Source organism: Sus scrofa, chromosome 7 (assembly GCF_000003025.6).
Source record: "Sus scrofa isolate TJ Tabasco breed Duroc chromosome 7, Sscrofa11.1, whole genome shotgun sequence".
Taxonomy (NCBI): domain Eukaryota; kingdom Metazoa; phylum Chordata; class Mammalia; order Artiodactyla; family Suidae; genus Sus; species Sus scrofa.
In genome coordinates, this window is record NC_010449.5 from 79,666,949 (window position 1) to 79,688,136 (window position 21,188).

Here is a 21,188-nt window from a genome sequence, read left to right on the forward strand (position 1 = left end):
GCTCTATTACCCATCAATGGCCTCCTCCTAACTCCTTACAATCTGACAGCTACCCCAGCATCTTCTTTAAACATGAAGATCACCAAATACCTCAGAGTAAATAAATCTTCATCATTCTGGTCTCTCTGCATCATCTTATACTATTCACCGTTTCTTGCTTTCTGAGGAATATTATAACTAATGAGCTGTGAAAAGACTTTGTCATCTCTCTCCCTGTTGGCAATGTCTGTTCCACAGGCTGAACCTAAAGAACATAATTCCTCAGATAAGAATTCTAACTAGTTATTAACATAGAAAAGGACTTAAATCCTTATAAGATTTAAGTTCCCATTATGTTGTATACCTAAAACTAATATGTCTTATACTTTAATTTCTTTAAATACAAAAAAAACCCCACAAAGGTTAGCCAAAGGAGGAACATTTGAACAAAGGACTGAAAGCAGTGAAGGAGGGGAAGTGTGGATATTTCTAGAAGCTTGAGTTGTTACTTAGCAGGGGAAGGAATAGTTTAATTTTTTGAATACAGATGAAAAAAAGTCAAAAGTCATTCCCATTACATGAGCCAGAAATATTTCTGTTCACCAAACATACAGAAGTATCCATAAGTGATCATCTCTGAAGCAGGTATCATTTGAATCTGAAAGGTTCACTGCCAGATAGCCTAGTAAGACCATCTCATTTTTTTAAATTTATTTTTGCTTTTTAGGGCCACACCTGCAGTATATGGAGGTTCCCAGGCTAGGGGTCCAATCAGAGCCTAGGGGTCCAATCAGAGCATGGGATCCAAGCTGCGTCTGCAGTCTACACCAGAGCTCACGGCAGTGCTGGATCCTTAACCCACTGAGCAAGGCCAGGGATCTAACCCACAACCTCATGCTTCCTAGTTGGATTCATTTCCACTGCTCCACAATGGGAACTCCTGTACCACATCTTCTTTATCCATTTCTCTGTCATAGACATTTAGGTTGCTTCCTTGTCTTGGCCAATGTTAACAATGTATTATTTGGATGGAAGACCATCTTATTTAATGTCCTCCTTCTCTAAGCATTCTTATGTGGACACAACTGAAATAAAAAATTTAACTAAAGTTACTAACATAGGGAAGGACCTAAATCCTTGTAGCTTAGCGGTCAAAGAGTAGATCAAGGCTACATACACAATGCACAGCTTAACTTTAAACATGTGCAAATGTGTAAACTCTAAAACCTGTGTTAGGCATCCTTTTGAGGGTTTCATAATGGTTTTCTCATTCCTCTCCAAACCTTCAGATATAATTTATTTAGGATGATTATTTAGGTTAGTTTATTTCTGCTGAATCCTCAGTAGAGATGGAAACTATTATAATCCAGTAGATATTGATCTTTTATACACTTGAGAAATGCCAAAGGATTTTAAATCTACTTGTCTGTGATTCAGCTATATAATTAAAACAATTATTACACCTTTCTATAATCTTATGATATCTAGAATACTTTTTATTATTAATGATATCTCCTTTTTCAACTTTAATATATTAGTAATTCTCTGCTCCTCTTTACTATCTGTATACATAATTTCCATTTCCTTAACATGCTAATTAAATTTGATTATAAAATATTAATGACTCTTATTTTATTTTATTTTATTTATTTTATTTTATTTTGGTCTTTTTGTCTTTTTAAGGCCACACACGCGGCATATGGAGGTTCCTAGGGTAGGGGTCTAATCAGAGCTGTAGCTGCCAGCCTACGCCACAGCCATAGCAACTCGGAATCCGAGCTGCGTCTGTGACCTACACCACAGTTCACAGCAATGTAGGATCCTGAACCCACTGAGCGAGGCCAGGGATCAAACCTGCATCCTCATGGATGCTAGTTGGGTTCGCTAAACAATGAGCTAAAACAGGAACTCCATATCTAATTTTAAATATGATTCAGTTGTTTCCTGCCTCTTACAGGTCATACATCTGTTAATTTTTATCTCATATTGGCTTTAGAAAGAATTTATATCATATAATATATATATATATAATATTAATATTATATATACTATAGCTATACTATATCCTCTGAAAATAAATACACTGTATATTAAAATATCATTATTCTTTATGGTTAGCAATATGAGTCATGAGCTCATCCAAATTGAAAATGTTCCTATTCTCGCACATAATTACAACAAAGTTAATTTCTTCAAGTTACGTCTTAATATAAATGCTATTTTTAAATCTATTTCATTAATAATTTCCTAGGATATAAATACTAAATTTTATAATATTAATTTCTTTTTTTCTAAAAGTTCACAACCTCTAAAAACCTTCCATTTCTTTTGTTGCACAATGGATCAAGGAAGAGTATAAGAAAGAAGTATATAATTCATATTTTACAGATAAGAAAATAGGACTTGGAGTTCCTGCCATGCTGCAGTGGGTTGAGAATCCACCTGCAGGGATTTCCTGCTGTGGCACAGTGGGTTAATGATCTGGCTTGTCTCTATGGAGGTGCCTGTTTAATCCACAGCCCAGTGCAGTGGATTAAGGATTCAGTGTTGCTGCAGCTGTGGCATGGGTGGCAGCTCTGGCTAGAGCCCAAGAATTTCCATATGCCAAGGTGCAGCCATTAAAAAAAAAGAGAGAGAGAGAGAAAATACAACTCAAAGAGAGTACATGAATTGCTAACTTTGTGTAACTATCAAATTCAAACCAAAATTAGAATTTTTATATGGAGGTAAATGAATTTTAAAGTACCTGAAGGTATGCATAAATTTTAACAGTTGCTGTCTTTTTAAGAAGGGGCTATAGGTGATTTTTCCTCTTCTTTATGCTTTTCTTTTTTATTGAATTATACTTGATATACAATATTATATTAGTTTCAGATATACATCATAGTGTTTCAATATTTTTACAGATTATACTCCACTTGAAGATATTATAAAATATTGGCTATATTCCTTGTGCCATATATTACATCTTTTACCTTATTTCATCCTTAGTATTTTGTACCTCTTAAGCTCCTTCCCCTATCTTGCCCCTCCCTTCAATCACATATTCTTTATCCATTCATCTGTTGGTGGTCACTTAGGTTGCATACATATCTTAGCTATGTAAGATATCTTACAGTGGTTCTGTAAACATTGGTGTATGTGTGTGTGTACCTTTATATATGTGTGTGTGTGTGTGTGTGTATATGTGTGTATATATATATATATATATATCTTTACAAATTAGTAAAAAGAGCAGGGGTAATCAGTGAGCCTATAAATATGTTCTTTTTGCTGAATCATAAGGTATATAGATGTGATTGAAGAGTTAGGTAGATGTCATATGATGGAAAGTGTAATAGATATATTTAGTGACTTAGATTACTAAAAGCAGTGGTTAACAAGAGTAATATGGGCATGAGAATGGCATGATCAGTTCTCAGTTAGAATATCACTTTGATGTCAGTGTAGGAGGTGAATTTGAGGGTCCAAAGCTGGAAGCAGGCCAATTTCAGGAGGATGGCTTCTGCAGTGCAGTTCAAAAATTACAGGAGCATGAACTAATAGAACATGAGTGGCAATGGGAAAGTGGGGGTGAGTTGAAGGTAATTTGCTTAACTGAGTGTTCATTGCTATTGATGGTGAAGGAGAGTGTAAGGTTGACTGTAAGTTTCTGGGTTTCTGAGTTGCATATCTCAGACCTCAGGAACTAAATAGTGCATAACTGATGGAATAAGACTTCATGTTGCATGTTGTTTGGTTTAAAATTCAATATATGGATGTTCCTGTTGTGGCTCAGCAGGTTAGGAACCCAGCATAGTCTCTGTGAGGATACAGGATCAATCCCTGACCTGGCTCAGTGAGTTAAAGATCCAGCTCAGTCGTAACTGTGGTTTAGGTTGCAGATGTGTCTCAGATCTGGAGTAGGTTGCAGATGTGTCTCAGATCTGGAGTCACTGTGGCTGTGGTGTAGGCCCCAGCTGCATCTCTGATTTGACCCTTGGCCTTGAAACTTCATATGCCACAGGTGCCACCATTTTTTTTTAAACAGATACATGCACATCTAGTCTTGTAAATGGCAAGTCTGGCAACTTGTGTCTTTCAAATTAGTTTCAGAGTCATGTTTGTGGCAAGAGGACTTAGAATTTAATCTGAAAGCATAGGGAGTTATTTTAAAATGACCACAATAAAAAATATCTGAGGACTTTCCTGTAAAATTACTATGAGACATCATCAAATCTCTTGATCAAGTATTCTAAGAAACAAACAAAGGCTAAGAGGGGTTTATGGTACTCTTACCCTTACCTTTATCATCATTAATGAGACACTTAATGAATATTTTACATGCACAGCCTCATTTATTTCTCACAACAATTCTATGGGGCAGGTACTACAACTTCCCCCTTTTTAGAAGTGAAAAAAGAAGAGAAATCTTGGGGATTTAAAATGACTTCTCTATCATTTTTCCTGAAATTTCCCTGTTATGGGAATTGCAATCTTTTAGGTGCCATGAATAACAGGGTATGAGGCAAAACCGTTTTTTTGGTTTGTGTGTGCAGAGTACGATTTAAGGATTTAAGGAATGTGTGCCTAATGTTAAAGAAGTGGAATCTAAAAGCTTTGACAGAATATTCATGATAGATTCCCCCATGAGCTGTTATTTTGTAACTATTTGGAGGTGGGTTTGCTGCAGAAACAAACAGTATTATTGGAAGAGACACAGGGAGGCAGTGTTGATTTGGCTGCCTTGGATGGAAAGGTCGTCTGGCACTGTGCCACATCTTTTCTCAGATTTCCATGGAAAAATTCAGGCTTCTTTATAATCTACAAGTACTTTTTGGTCATAGAATATTCTTTACTATCTGTTTCCAAGGTCTAAGTACTATATGTAAAATAAACTATCTGTGTAGATTTTTCTGTTCTCTTCAAACCATCTCCAGGTGAAGGAGAATGGAACTAACAATAACTGAGCATCTGAGGATGACACTCCAGGGGTTTCACATATGTTCTACCTTGAAGCTTATAAAACCCATAAAACCCCAAAAGGTAGGTTTTGTTGTCTCCACTTTATAAATTAAGTAGCTTCAGCCTAGAAGTTAATACCTAGAAAATGATCAAGTTGGGATTAAAACCTAATCCTGTCAAATTCTTAGTCAAAAATTTTTGGTTGCAAGTAACAAAAACAAGGGGGGACTTATCTTCATGCAGAGCTATTTTGTGGAATCCAAGAGCAGAATTGAAGCTGACCACACAAATAGCCTGAACCTAGCCTAAACCCACACTGGGACTTAAACCCATGTGCCAGGAACTCCAACCCAGCCTAAACCCAGATTGGGACTTGAACCCACGGTTTTAAATTAGAATGGCTCACCTGATGTCTGGACCTGCTGAGGTTCAGGTTCTTCATGCTATCGCACAGAAGGAATTCAGCAAAAAACAAAGTGATAGGCAAGAAATAGATTTATTATGATAGGACACTTGGAGAGATGCAAGCAGGTAGGCAAGGAGGCTCTGCCCTGAGGATTAGGTGGGCTACGGTTTTATTATCCGAGGGGAGTGGGAGTCGGAAAAAACCATCTCTTCCTCTTTCTTTGAGCAGTTGCTCCTCCTTAGTATGTGGTAAGGTGTCTATTCAAATCAGCAGAAGGGCAGTCCTCAAACTCCTGCCCTTGGACTGAATCTGAAAGCAGGCCTCATCCCATCCCCCATCCAATGACCTGAGGCAATTCTGCACCTCTGCTAGTCAAGGAAGCCTGCCTTGTTATGATAGCTTTTTTGAGCAATGTATTAATTTACCCTGATCTCCCCAAATCCCCTAGTTTTCCCTCTCTATCTGTAATCCTTTGTTGGGACTTCCACAACTACCTGCGCCTACTCCATCCCTGTCAGAATCATCAGGAGGTGGAACAGGAGTGGGAACACAGTAAGGAGCTTAGCCACTTTTTCTTTCAATGCTCTGAGGTCACGAAGTCTGTCATTTATATTTCTTTCTTTGTAACACACCTGTAGCTGCATCACTAAAATGGCCAGCAGAGTCTGACCAGCATTTATGAACCCTAATTTCTAATTTTTAGGAGAGAGAATTTGATTAGTGAGGTGGAGTCAGGACCTCCTCTGTGCAGAGGCCTTTCTGCGGATGGGTTCTAAATCTCCTCTGAATTCTTCCTTAGGGCCCTTGGTGTATCTCATTCCTACACCTTAAATCCAACCTCTCTGCTGATTTATTTATATCAGTATTCAAATATGGCCACATCTCTCTTATGCTTACAAACAGGAAACAAAATTTCTCCCTGGAATCCACTTTACTTTACTTCTCATTATGGATTAATCCCTGTATGACTGCTTTAACCAATTTGGACAAATTTGGTGGCTTAAAATTTTTTGTTTTTATTTTTTCACAGTTCTGGAGACCTCAAGTCCAAAATCAATTCCCCTAGGCTGACATCAAGGTATCAGCAGGGCCATGATCCCTCCAGACAGTCAAGGAGAATCTTTCTTCCTTATCACCTCCAGCTTCTGGTAGCTGTAGGTATTCCTCAGCTTGTGGTAGCATCATTCCAATCTCTGCCTCTATGGTCACATTGCTTCCCCCTCTTCTGTCAGCATGAAATACCCTGTCTCTCATCTATTATAAGGACATTTATGACTACATTTATACTTCACTTGGATAATCCAGGATAATCTCCGCATCTCGAGATCTTTAATTTAATCACATCTATAAAGATCTTTCTTTCTTTTTCTTTTTTTTTCCTTTGGTCATATATAAGGTAACATTCACAGGTTCTAGGGATTAAGATACAGTCATCTGTTAGAGGGGGGCATTTTTTAGCCATCATATTATATGTCCCTCACATTCACAGACAAATACCTTGAGAGCCTATTATACCCCTGCTGGGATATTGGCCACACCTGTGATATGCAGAAGTTCCCAGGCCAGGCATGGAACCCACACCACAGTAGAGACCCAAGCTGCTACAGTGACAACACTGGGTCCTTAACCCACTGTGCCACAGGAGAACTCCAGGACCTTGCTGTTCTTACTTGCTATTCTTGGTTATTTCCTTGATCCTACTTTGGTGTTTTCCTTTCTTGATTTTGTTTAATGGAATTTAACATTGTTGATAACTTTGTCTTTTCTTTTTTCCCTGCCACTCTCATGGTTTTCCTCTCTGGCACTTTGCTAGGCTGTACCATACAGGCCTGTACTTGATCAGTGCAAGATCTCAAAGAAAAAGCCCAGTCTTCTCTTTGCTGGTGGGCAGGAGGTGGGCGAGTGTTGCAAGTTATAGAGGGAATTGACATTGGGTTGTTTCATGTGTTACCAGGGAAACCAGCAGAGGGGCACACCCTCTCCATTCCTTCGATAACCTATTAGGAACAATCATGAGCTGAGGCCCAGGGCAGGTATGTAGGAAGGCCAGTTATGTGAGAAGGGTACAGGTGCAGCAGGCACTGGTCAAGCAGGGGAAGTACAGAGAGCAAGAGAACAGTCATTTGAGTGGCCTAACCCTATATGCCTTCTCGGTATTCTTGCCCATTATTTCTTTTTTAGTATCCTTTGTTGGTTTTTGTCCCCCTGACTGTACCCTAAATTCTGGCATTCTTTATGACTCTGTTTCAGGCCTAAGTTCTTTTCATATTAAATGGTCTCCTTGGGTGATTTCGTCTTCTTTCTTGGCACCAAATATACCTGTATACTTCTAACACCAGAATGTAAGTATCAAGCCCAGATGTCTTTGCTAAGCCATATACTATATATCTATATCTAGCTTTCTACTGGATTTTTCCCCTTGAAAAGTCATACTAATAACTGAAACCCAGACTGTCCCAAGTTGAACTTAACACTTCTCTTCAAAATCAGCTTCTATACCAGCATCCCATCATGGTAGATGGCATCACAATTCATCCAGTTAAAATATCCTCTTCATTGCCTCTTTTTTTTTTTTTTTTTTTTATTATTTTCCCACTGTACAGCAAGGGGGTCAGGTCATCCTTAGATGTATACATTCTTCATTGCCTCTTCATCCAATCACTAAGGCCTATAATTTCTATTCCCTAAATATTTTTTCAGTTTATCTAATTATTGCATGCCTTAAAGTTCAGGTACCATTATCAAACTATCATAATCCTCTCCTAATGGATTTCTCTGTAGTTGGTATAATTCCCTTCTATAGATTCTCCATCCATCCACCAAGAATTTTTTCTAAAGTAAAGGTTTTATCACTTCACTGCCTGCATAAAACTTCAGTGCTCCCATTGCCCTCAGGAGGCAGTTTAAACTCATTAACATGACAATGAGGCCCTCCATCACCTGACCCTTCTTTAGTCTGGTCTTCTCCTTCCCCCCCTTTCATCTTTATGTTCTTGCTTGGAAACCACTGAAGGATTTCAAGCAGAGGAATAGCAAGGTACTACTTTCTATCTAAAAATGTCATTCTGACTTTTGCCTTGGGAATAGATTTAAAGTGCTAAGTGTAGGGAAAAAGAAATTGGTTATAAGACAGTTGCAGTTGCCCAGAGGCAGATCAGTAGTGTCTTTGCCTATCATAAAGCATAGCAATGCAGATGCATAAATGTTGAATTTGGGATGTATTCTGGAGGAAGAAATAAAATTACTGTGAATTTGCTTTGATTACAATGGAATGGCCACTTATTAAGTGAACCAACTGGCAATAGGAACTAATTAGAAAATGGGCTTTTCCTGGAACCCCAGATATCTTGTGGCCACAATTAATAACTATAGATGCCGTATGTAATAACAGACAATAATTGCACATCCCTACTGTATAAGGAACTACAAAGTAGAATATAAAGATATTGGTATGCCTTCTCCATAGATATTTATATGAATGATGGCAACAAATGTTTTCAGCCATAATTGAAGAGTTTTGTAGGGAAAACCTTCCCCATATTGATTCGTACATTTTATAAACCTAGGATTTTACTGTCTTTTGGTTGGTAAAGGGTTAGAACAATTTTTAGGGAAAAATATTTCTCTAGGCATTCAACATTTAAAGAAATATGTCACACCATTTAATAAGCAGGTACAGGAATCAAATTTAAAAAGTAAAATGAGAAAACAAAACACCAGGCTGGAGTTCCCCTGTGGCACCGTGGGTTAAGGATCTGGAGTTGTCACTGTAGTGGCGCAGGTCCCTGCTGTGGTACAGGTTCTGTCCCTGGTCTGGGAACTTCCACATGCCCTGGACATAACCACAAAACAAAACAAAACAAAACAAAACAAAACATCAGGCTGCACATTCACAGCAACATGGATGCAGCTAGAGATTATCATACTAAGTGCAATAAATCAGAAAAAGAAAGACAAATACCATATGATATCACTTATATGTGGAATCTAAAATATGACACAAATGAATTTATCTATGAAATAGAAATGGACTCACAGACCTAGAGAACAAATTTGTGATTGCCAAGGTGGAAGGATTTGAGGGAGGGATGGAGTGGGGGATTAGGGTTAGCAAATGTAAGCTATAATATATGAAGGGGATAATCAACAAGATCCTACTGTATACAGCACAGAGAACTATATTCAATGTCCCATGATAAGCCATAATGGAAAAGAATATAGAAAACAAAACAAAAACACAGGCTGTGGGATCTGCTGAGTAGTAGATACATGCCAAGTCCTATTTATCTGATCTGCTTAAGAAGCAGCAATTTCATCTTTTCCTGGGTTCTCTTCCCCAAGTATTCTCTCTAGCATGCTCAGAGTACTCTAAAGACTCTCATATAAGAGGTATAGATGCTTTGTTCTGATGGCCCTGCTGTAGCCATTCTTCTACTTCCTGGGCAGATGCCAGTCTGTGGCATATGGCTTTATTCTTGAACCATTGCTCAGCTTTTTCAAAATTGCTGATCCCTGAGTTTCCTACAGGACACCAGCTGAAACTCTGTAGCCTTCTCTGGACTGCCAGCTCTTTGCTTGCTGTATGCCTCTAACAGCCTCTTCTGTGGGAATCCTTTCCCACAGAAGAGATTAGACACTAATGGCACAGGTCTTTCCTTTGTATCACAACCCTATCAATTCTAGGGAGCACAGAAACCTGGGGGTGGAGTGGGAAGGGGTAGAGAAGCTGCATTGGAGGGTGATCAACAACACCCTCATTCCATACCAGGAGTTACTGCCACTAACACCAGGCCTTGCTGCTTGTCTTGCCTACTCTACCTGTTATCTTTGACTTTCATAATGACTTTGCCGCAGATGCACCAGACTTCCCTCCTGTGGACAGCTCAAGTTCATCAGACAGTTCTGTATATGTCCAATCTCACTTGTTGATAATGAGAGTTTGCATGGGACCTCTAGGCTTCTTTCAAGTCCAGTAATGTGACTGTGTCTCTTTTATTAGGTAGGAGGCTGAGTGGCCCTGTGTACAGAAATCTCTAGAGGTCAGTAGCTTAACTGAATCTCATATATAGTATCAGAATACAAACTCATTTAAAAATTACAATTACTTATTACAGATCTTTGGGGTTTTTTGTTTATTTGTTTTTGTTTTTAGGGCTGTATCTGCAACATATGGAGGTTCCCAAGCTTTGGGCTGAATCAGAGCTACAGCTGCCGGCCTCCGCTACAGCCACAGCAATACAGGATCTGAGCTATGTCTGTGACCTACACCACAGCTCACAGCAATGCCACATCCCTTAACCCACTGAGCGAGGCCAGGGATCTCACCCGCAACCTCATGGTTCCTAGTCAGATTCGTTTCCGCTGCACCATGATGGGAACTCCTACAAATCTTTGAATCTAAGATAAAAGCAGGAATGAGAGAGAGCTGATGCTCCTTTGAGTTAGTAAAAGTTGGAACAATAGCACTTTCAAGCCTTGTAGGACAGATCTCAGGTTCCTTATATTAAAGGTATTTCTGAGATTTAGCCAGTCAACACAAAACAGAGTGGGTAGTTGATCAGTTTCTAGTTGATTGAGAAACATACATACAATATTTTCCACCTCATCCTGCCAATAGAGGTGGAGTCTATTTGCCGAACCATAAATCTGGCCTGGTCTTGTGCCTTGTTTTGACCATTGGAATGTGGCAATAATGATGTTGCTGAATTCTAAGTGTGGTTTGCTTTGCAGCTTCTGTCTTTGCCCTCATGTAGTTTTCCTCACCACCTTGTGAGGAAACTTGGGCAAGACTACTGAATGATAGTAGACCTCTTGGAGAGAGAGGCCCCAGAGATGTGAATGAGGCTGTCTTAAAGCCTTCAACCACAGTCAAGCTGCCAGATACCAGATGCCTCATGGGAAAGCCTAGGTAAGATCAGCAGAAGAACTTCCCAGCTAACTTAGCCTTAAGTGCAGACTGATGAGCAAATAGAATGTTATTGATTTAAGCTACTTTGTTGTAAAGCAATAGAAAACTCATCTAGAGTACTCTGATAATTAGAGTTCATCAGTGGCCCTTTCACTAGCATTCTGCATACTTTTAGTACAAAGATACAAAATATAATCAGAGGAGGCTTTCCATTCTGTTGATTCTTCTTTTTGAGAAGCTGATCTATGAGAGGTTAAACCATCAGTGATTTGCTTTATCCCAGCTCCACAAGCATTTGAGTCCACCCCCTTGTGTTGCTGTTATAACACTCTTTTCATCTCTCCACATCATAAACGTAGTAAAGAACTAACTATTGACTAATTAACTATCTATATCTTATTATCTATAACTTAGTTATCCTTCCTGATGGGACATGGATCACACTCTGGTGCCACATTGGAGGACTGTTTTTCTTTCTTTTCTCACTCTTCCTTCCTTTGGAGGTGATGTGTGATTTTTCTCTTGTTTTAAAGTATATATTTTCATTCCTATGTATTTTTTCCCTTCACAAATAAGAAAAACAACAATGCAAAAAGATTAAAATGTGCAGTTTTTTTACCAAAAAACAAAAAAAAAAAACATAGTCTCCCTTCCTTCTTCTTCTCAAGTGACCCATTACCAGCTCTTCACCTTGGTTGCTGTGGCCAAATTTCTGTGGCCCTAGGAAACAATTCCCTTGGCTAAATATACTCAGGATGGCAATCCAAGGTCTCCATAGCAGCATTTAAGTAATTTTTCAGGGCTTCTAATTAGCTGCTTTTCCTGCTATGGCAGTATTAAATATGGCTTTTTGTGCCAGATGACAATAACATTTCAAATGTAAGAGCACTGCATTCTGTGGTCCTCTAAGGCCATGATAATTTCCACCTTGGTCCAGGTAGTTTACAAGGTTGGAAATGGTCTTTGATGCAGATCAGAACTTTAAGTGGAACACAGCAGAATAAATGGAGTCAAATAATGACATTACAGTCTATACTGGAGACATTATGCTAGTGACTTATGCTAAAGAATAAAGTGGGAGCAGCATATTTGAGTCCAATGGAAGTAATACAGAAAGAATTTTGGACAATGCTGAAGAAACTAGCTTGACATTTTATGATTTTCTGGGCCACAAACTAGATGCAAATGTTGGACTTTCACAGCAAAAGAAGCATGGTATAGTGGAAATAAAATAACCTGGATTGACTGGGAGCTAAGGTTCAAACATATGAATTATGGATTTTTCATCAACTTCTTCCTTAGCTTTAGCAATGCTGTTTATCCTCTCTCTACCTTAATTTCCCTAACTTTAAAAGAAAAGGATTTTATAGTCACTACCAAGGTTTCATTCAGATCCCAGCAACAAGTCTTCTCCAAGTCTTTCTGCATTAGTAGCAGTAAAAACAATCATGGGGTTGGGGAGTTGGGGGAAGCATGCAGTTCCATTTCCCATCCTGTACATCTTTTTCCTTATGAGCTCTTTCTACCTACCTCAGGAAGAGCTAACTAATAGAGAAACATCTAGGATAATCAGATCAAGATGTTTCTCTGTGAATTTTATTATTTTCCAGTAATCCTAATTTAAACTCAGCCTTTTTAAGTAATTTGAGGCTAAGGTTAGGAAGTAGATTACAAGTTTTATATAAATGACTCCAAACATTGATCTACCTTAAAAAAAAAAAAATCTAGAATTGTCAGCTTTGTTGGCATTGATGGAAAGCCCATGTTATTTATAATTAATTGGTTTCCTTTTTGAGTCAGCCAGCACAAGGATGAGCAGAAAGGAGAATCAGCTGGTTACTAGATGATCTCTGAGGTATCTCTCATTTTCTACATGCTATGCTTGGTGGTGGGAGTGTGGCAGTGGTCAGTGCTCTGTATTAAAGTTGTAGGATTCAGGACGCTACAAATGTATATGGAAATTTAGTTGCTAATCACCAATAATAACCTTGTTTCCTTTCACAATAATGAGTCAAGTGGACAAATTCATTATGTCTTCACTGAAAAGATCAGATTTAAACTATTATTCTTCCTTTAATTAAAAGGAAAAATGTTTAGTGGATACTGATACAGAATGTGGCACCTAGCAAACTCAAATTTTCGGTATACACAGAATATGAAGACCAGATAAGAAGCATTGTCACCAATGAATATACAATTCTGCCTTCCAACTTTTTACCAATAGTAGGACTTATCTAACTTATTTATTAACTTTTTATTAATTATTTTTTATTTATTAATTATTTATTCATTAAACATTAATCTTTGCTAATCAAATACATAAAAAATGTCATCTAGTGTTCCCATTGTGGTTTAGCAGCAACAAACCCACTGGTATCCATGAGGATTCGGGTTTGATCCCTGGCCTTGGCTAGTGGGTTAAGGACCCAGTGTTGTCCTGAGCTGTAGTATAAGTTGAGGATTCGTCTTGGATCCCATGTTGCTGTGGCTGTGGTATAGGCTGGCAGCCTCAGCTCTGATTCCACCCCTAGCCTGGGAACTTCCATATCCTGCAGATATGGCCCTAAAAAGCAAAAAAAAAAAAAAAAAAAAAAAAAAAAAAAAAAAAAAAAATTCATCCATTTTTTGGGAAGATAAAATAAGGTCTTGTGTAAAAATTTTAAAGGGATTGGAATCCAGGAGAGTAATTTGGATTTCAATTATCTGCTTGATAAATTGCATAATTGAGGAGGTTGCTAATGATAAGTCCCATGAAAGGAACCAAACTAATCGAAGCTGACTTACTTTTTATGCATGTGAATATCACTTATACCATTATCAAGAAAACATCTAAGTAAGACATTTTAATGAGATATTTAAAAGACTTTATAGCAATAGAGATTTAAACAGTGGTGTTCATTGGAACACTGATAGAAAACTATTATCGTTAATGTTTTTGGTTTGGTTACCACAATGTAAGAAAAATTTATCTTCACTGGTGTATTTAAGAGTATTAAAGAGGACATCATGGAGGAAGGGTTTTTGCAGACTAGGTTGTTGAAGAAAGAGAATTACAGGACATAGTGCAGGCAAGGGCATTGCAAGCCAAGTAAAGAATGTGGAAGGAAGCCATGAGACAAAATATTTGAGTGTATGTACGAGAGAAGGGTAAGTACCATCTGAGTGCATGTCCAGGAAGGAGGAAGTAGTTGAGCTTAGAGTGCAAGAAATAGGGAGGAGTGGGGTAACAAAGTTAGTGACTGTCTTAGGGGTGGGTTTGGTCTTTGTTTTAATTTTAGAGATACATCATGGTTATATCTTTGCAAGTTTTGAATCTCTAAAGATAAAAATTGTGTAATTTTTCAGAGCCACATACAATGACCTTTTTGTAAAAGTGAAATTGATATATGGCCACTGTAAATATTTAAGAGAGCCACTAAGAGCATCAAGTGAAAAGTGAAAGATCCCTTTTCCTGCATAATTTTCTCAACCCAACTCCTTAGAAATAATTATAGTTAATAGGTTTTTAGGGTGTGTGTGTGTACACCTAAGCAATTTCAATGCATTTGTTGTTTTATTTATGTAATTTTGCACATTTAATTTATTTATATAATTTTTAAAAGCCACATGGGATGAGTGCAAGATACCCCTCTTCCTCCCATCTAGCCTGACTATATACTTTTTGTTCTACTTTAGCATTGTAAATGGATGCATAGTAGTCTATGGAATGGATCTAATAGAGATTATTTAACTAGTGCCCTATTTCTACACATTTAATTTATTTTCAGCTTTTGTCTTATAAACAACAATGCCTTAATAAACATCTCTGAATCTTTTCTCTGTCCACTTTGTTCACATGCATGTATAAATTTAGCCAGAGATTTTTTTCCAGTAGTAGAATAGTTGAGTCAAAGTATACAAGCATATGAAATTTTGGAAGGTATTGCCAAATTGGTACATATTTTATCCATTTACTTTCCTGCCACCAGTTATGAGACTACCTTTTCCTCCATTTCCTCTGAATTTTGTCACATGTTTAAATGTCTGTCAGTCTGATAAGAAAAAAACTAATGTCTTGGTATTTTAGTATGCATTTATTTAATTCAGAATGAGATTCAGTACACTGAATAATAATAAATAAATAAAAGGCATACTAAATATACACATATATTGTTATATAAGTATATACACATTTAAGTATGTAAGTACACACATATATTGTTAACAGAGCCATGTGTAAAACCTCTGATATTTTCACTCTTTCTCTTCTACTTGGGATTTATGACTCATCATTGTTGTTCTGGTCCCACATTCTTTCCTCTTCCCACTCTAGTCAGAATCTCCTCTGCAGAGCCCATAATTGTGTCACTTTCTCTGGCACTCATCTGCCCTCTGTGGGATGATAACAGCCATGTTCTGGCATCCTCTACTCCCATCTTTTCTTCATTCATTTAAGTAACTATTTTGTCATCCTAATTTACAAATATGAGAAATTTCTCAGATCTTAAAAAAAACACTGGAGTTCCCATTGTGGGTCAACAGGTTAAGGATCCCATATAGTGTCTATGAGGATGCAGGTTCTCTCCTTCGCTCAGTGGGTGAAGGATCTGGCATTGCTATAAGCTGCAGCACAGGTCACAGATGATCTGGTGTTGCCATGGCTGTGGCATAGGCCTGGAGCCGAACTTGCCAAGGTGACCACAGATATGGTATCAATATACTGAGAAATGCCCAGAGTATAAAACCCAGGCACTTAATAATAATTTCACATAGTTGGACAATCTATAAAAGCCTTTTAACTTATAGTAACTTATGAGACATGACTGTAAAATAACGATACAAAAATACAACAGAACTTTCCATCCAAACAAGTTAAAGTATCCTTATTTTTTGCAATATATTTTGGCAATGAAATATACAACAGAGGAATATGAATTGCTTCCTGACCAAAATGGTCTCCAGAGGCACACATCAGCCTTTGTCTAGTTTTCTGACAAGTACTGAACTACTCAAGTTTGAGATTGATGCCATTTCTCCTAAACCTATTTCTCCTTACTCTCCTCTTTCAGGTGACATGAGATTTGTCGCTGCAAACAGAGGCAATGGATGAAGCCAATCACTCTGTGGTGTCTGAGTTTGTGTTCCTGGGGCTCTCTGACTCCTAGGAGATGCAACTCCTTCTCTTCCTCTTTTCTTCTGTCTTCTATGTGGCAAGTCTGATGGGAAACCTCCTCATTGTGTTTAGTGTGACCTCTGACCCTCGTTTACATTCTCCCATGTACTTCCTGTTGGCCAATCTTTCCATCATAGACTTAATATTTTGCTCATCCACAGTTCCCAAGATGATTTATGATCTTTTAAGGAAAGATAAAACCATCTCTTTTGGAGGCTGTGTAGTTCAGATCTTCTTTATCCACGCAGTTGGGGGCACCAAGATGGTGCTGCTCATCTCCATGGCCTATGACAGATATGTGGCCATATGTAAGCCTCTCCACTACCTGAGCATCATGAACCCACGAAGGTGCATTTTATTTCTAGTCACTTCTTGGATTATTGGCCTCATTCATTCAGTGACTCAGTTGGCTTTTGTTGTAGACTTGCCTTTCTGTGGCCCTAATGAATTAGACAGCTTTTTTTGTGATCTTCCTCGATTTATCAAACTTGCTTGCATAGAGACTTACACATTGGGATTCATGGTTACTGCCAATAGTGGCTTTATTTCTGTGGCATCCTTTTTAATTCTGATCATCTCTTACATCTTTATTTTTGTGACTGTTTGGAAAAGATCTTCAGGTGGTGTATCCAAGGCCTTCTCCACTCTGTCAGCTCATGTCACTGTGGTCGTTTTGTTCTTTGGGCCATTAATTTTTTTCTATGTGTGGCCATTTCCCATATCACATGTGGATAAGTTTCTTGCCATCTTTGATGCAGTTATCACTCCTTTTTTAAATGCAGTTATTTATACTTTTAGAAATAAAGAGATGCAGGTGGCAATGAGGAGATTATGCATTCAGTTTGTGAATGACAGTAAAATCTCTTAAATAGACTAAGCATGTATAAAAAAGCGAAATATTCTAGAATTTCAGAGGGATATAAACTAAATAGGCTATGGTAAATTTAACCAGAATGTCACCACCTACTAGTATGAGTCTTTCTGTCCTTTTTCTTCCTACCCAGATTGAATTGTGATGTGAATCTCTGAGCTCTGCTTCTCTAGGAGATTTAAGACTAGAGGTCTGGCTTTCTTAGCTTGCCAGTAAGCTTATTTTTTTTTATATATAGTGCCAAATAGAATTAATATGAACAATCTCTTTTGAAAGTCAGTATTGGCTTATTATACACTTTCTATTTTTCCCATATTTAAGTAGACTGTCATTAATTCTTACTTAACCTTTTTTGTCATATACTATACAGTTGATTTGTTTTCTTTTTCTTTCTTTCTTTTTTTCTTTTTCTTTTTTTTTTTTTTGACTTTTTAGTGTTGAACCCACAGCCTGTGGAAGTTCCCAGGCTAGGGGTCAAATCTGAGCTATAGCTGCCAGCCTACTCCACAGCCAAGGCAACGCAGGATCCAAGCCACATCTGCAGCCTATACCATAGCTCATGGCAACACTGGACCCTTAACCCACTGAGTGGAGCCAGGGATTGAACCCAAGTCCTCATGGATACTAGTTGAGTTTGTTACCACTGAGCCACAACTGCAACTCCCTGATTTGTTACATAGCTTTTCAACTTATCATCAGTTAGCTTCCTTCATTGTTTTGTTGCTAATCTGACTTTTTCAGGGTCCAGTAAGAGGACAGAAACTATACAATTTTTTTTTAACAGAAAAGTTTTGATGTAAGGAATTGTTAACAAAGCATAAAGTTGTTAACAGGTTTTTTGAAAAAGAATGAGCTCTAAGACATCAGAGATATAGCATTTGTAAGAAGCAGCTTTCACCCTCTAGGGATGGGAAATAAAGGGAAGAAATTATAATTATTTAAACAAAAAAACAGAGTTCCCATTGTGGCTCAGCGGGTTAAGATCCCAACATAGCATCAATGAGGATGCAGGTTCCATTCCTGGCCTCACTCTGTGGGTTAATATCCGTCATTGCCACAAACTGCAGCATAGGTCCCAGATGCAGCTCGAATCTGGTGTTGGCATCACTGTGATGCAGGCCTGCTGCAACTCCTATTCTGCCCCTAGCCCAGGAATGTCTATATGCCACAGGTGCATCCATAAAAAGAAAAAAATTAAAAATTGAAAAACAAAACTTAAAAACTACTAAAAGCTTGGCATAAGGACCTGTGTAGCTGAAACCCAAATATGAGGAAGATAATGTGGCTTGAAGCATCTTTGAGCTCAGAGAAGGTCCTATAGTCAGGGACATAACCAATGGGAAGGGATTCTGCTGGTTAACACAGGTATTCTCAAGGAAGGAATGATGAGATGAGTTCCTCTAATGTTGGAAAACAGAGGCTATATTGGAAAGTAACCATGATTGCTAAAGTGAAGGGTGTGGTTGGGTGATGCTCACAGGCACAGTGAGCAGAGAGGAAGCCCACAGGCAGCAAATAGGAAGGAGTGCTTTTTCTTCCTCCTCTAATCTTGCAGTCTCCCTCTAGTGTCCTCTAATGGAAGATCTGGCACCAAAAAAAAAAAAAAAAAAAAAAATTAATTTGCAGAGCTCTACCTTCTGCATCATACAATGTAGAGAGCTATCTTAGAGCTGAAAGATAATAGCTTATTTAGCACATGCACTTAGAAAATTATTAAAATTCAATTAGGATAATGTGTTTTAAATTTTAAACAAAACTATAAATCATCTCACAAAGTTTATTTTAGAAAGTCTCAGGTAATGGAAAATTAACTAATTAGGTCAAAATCATAAAAGTTATATGGAAGATCCAAATCTAGAATCTAGGTTGATAAACTCCTGGTCGTTTCTGTCTTCTGTCATTTTAGATCATGTTTCTTCAATGGCTAAGTCTCATGTCTCTACTGGACAATTCATTCTTCACTTTCCTGCACCATTATATTATTCAACATGTGCCCTAAATGGGCATTTGACAAATAGCAGAATTTCAACAAATTATTGTGAATGATTTCCATTTAGTAAGTCTATTCAGCCCATTTTACATTTCTTCTTCTGATCACATTTTTTTTAATAAAGGTTTTATTTTGGTATAAGTTTAGATTTACAGAGAAGTTGCAGAGAAGATGCAGAAGGTTCTTAGTTTCCTCTAATGTTAATATCCTAAATTTTTATGGTACATTTGTCAAAACTAAGAAATTGACACTGATGCATTACTATTAGCTAAACACTAATTGTATTCAGATTTCACCAGATTTGCTATTAACATTCTTTTCCTATTCCAGAGTACAATCTAGGACACCGTGTTACGTTTAGTTATGTCTCCTCTGGTTTTTGAATTTCTCAGTTTTACCTTTTTTATCATGGCTGTATATAGGTCAGGTATTTTGTAGAAGGTTGATTAATGTGGGTTTGTCTGAAGCTTTTCCTCATAATTAGCCTGGTGCCTGGGGTTTTTGTAAAGAATAAGAAATAGGTGAATCAGGCTTCCTATTACATCATATCAGGGATTGCATAACATTTTTATGTCATCATAAGTAATGTTAGACATGCTCAGTTGGTTTATTATCTGGTCCTAATAAAAGAGAACTGACTTAATAGATGTTTACATTCTTTCTCCCTTCTTGAGTAGTCATTCCATTCTCCAATGGACTTGATGATGGTTTATTATGATTTTTTTGTGCATGTAACGTATATTTATTGTAAGCAAGACTTTATTTCAACCCATTCCACGTTGATTAGACTATAAAGACAAGCTGTATAAGTGATTGTCCTCTTCTCTTTTTCCTTCTTTGATTCATTTACTCTTTTGATTCCATATGGTATGCTTCACCATTCTCTTTTTGAGTTTCCTGGTCTTATGCCTTTAGAATTGATGTCTTTATCTTCATACCATCAACTTACTTTTCCTATGAAGGAAAGGATTAAAAATATGAAATAACTTCATGGTATAGGCACTGACTCATCACAACATATACTTGCCACAGAGTTGGAACAGGTTCCTAGAGACTCCTGCTTTTCCAGACATTAACTTTTAGTAGCTGACACATAAGGAATTCAGAGAAGGATCTTAGGTGGCAGGTGAAACCTCAAAGGACTTGTGACAGTGGTTGTGTTCTAATCACTGGGCACGTTTTTGGGGTTTTAAGAATCAGTTTTATCAAACAACTTTGTTCCAACTGAATGTTAACATTACTGAGATGTGGAAGTTGAAGAAGTTGGAGCAGGGCATCCGATGCTTGGGCAGTCATATGCAGCAGCCCTGAAAACTGGGTGTCTGTCACTAGGTGATCAGATAGGCAAAAGGTAGTACATACCCACTGGATTAGTATCCAGGATTTGGAAATAATAGACTAGATATACACATAGCAGCATGGTCTAAGTGAAAAAAGAATTCAAATAATATGTATAAAAATGTTTTATATGATAAGCATACAAAACAATATACATGTTTTAGAATAACACATACAATACTGGGACATGTTTTTTAGAAACTAGAATCATTTCTTCTGAGAGAAAGAGATTGGAAATGGAGTTTAAAGCAAATAAACAAGTAAAACAAGATTAGGGCCCTTTGTAAACCAATGCTGGTAATTTAGTATGGACTGAGGAATATGATTACTTCAATGTTCTGTACCTGAGGCTGAAGACAGAGAAACAAGTCCTGTTACTTCTTGATATTTTGATGTTAATTTCCTTATTCATATTATTCCTACCTCCAAATGGCAGTCACAGTAAAGGACAATGGAGTTATTTTAATGGCTGGATTTTTTTCTTTAAGTTCAACACATAGATATTAGGCCCACTTGAATGTGGGAAACTGTACAAGTAGAAACAAATATGAGTTAGACAAAGCCTGTATCTTCAAAATGCTTATTGAAATGTGGTAAACT

General features: G+C 37.6%; 1 protein-coding gene across 1 annotated transcript; it reads left to right on the forward strand.

Moving 5' to 3' along the window:
* On the forward strand, positions 16,319-17,257 carry LOC100155968 (olfactory receptor 4F6-like). The gene is given in 1 exon segment (XM_013978257.2): positions 16,319-17,257. A coding segment is annotated over 1 exon segment (939 nt).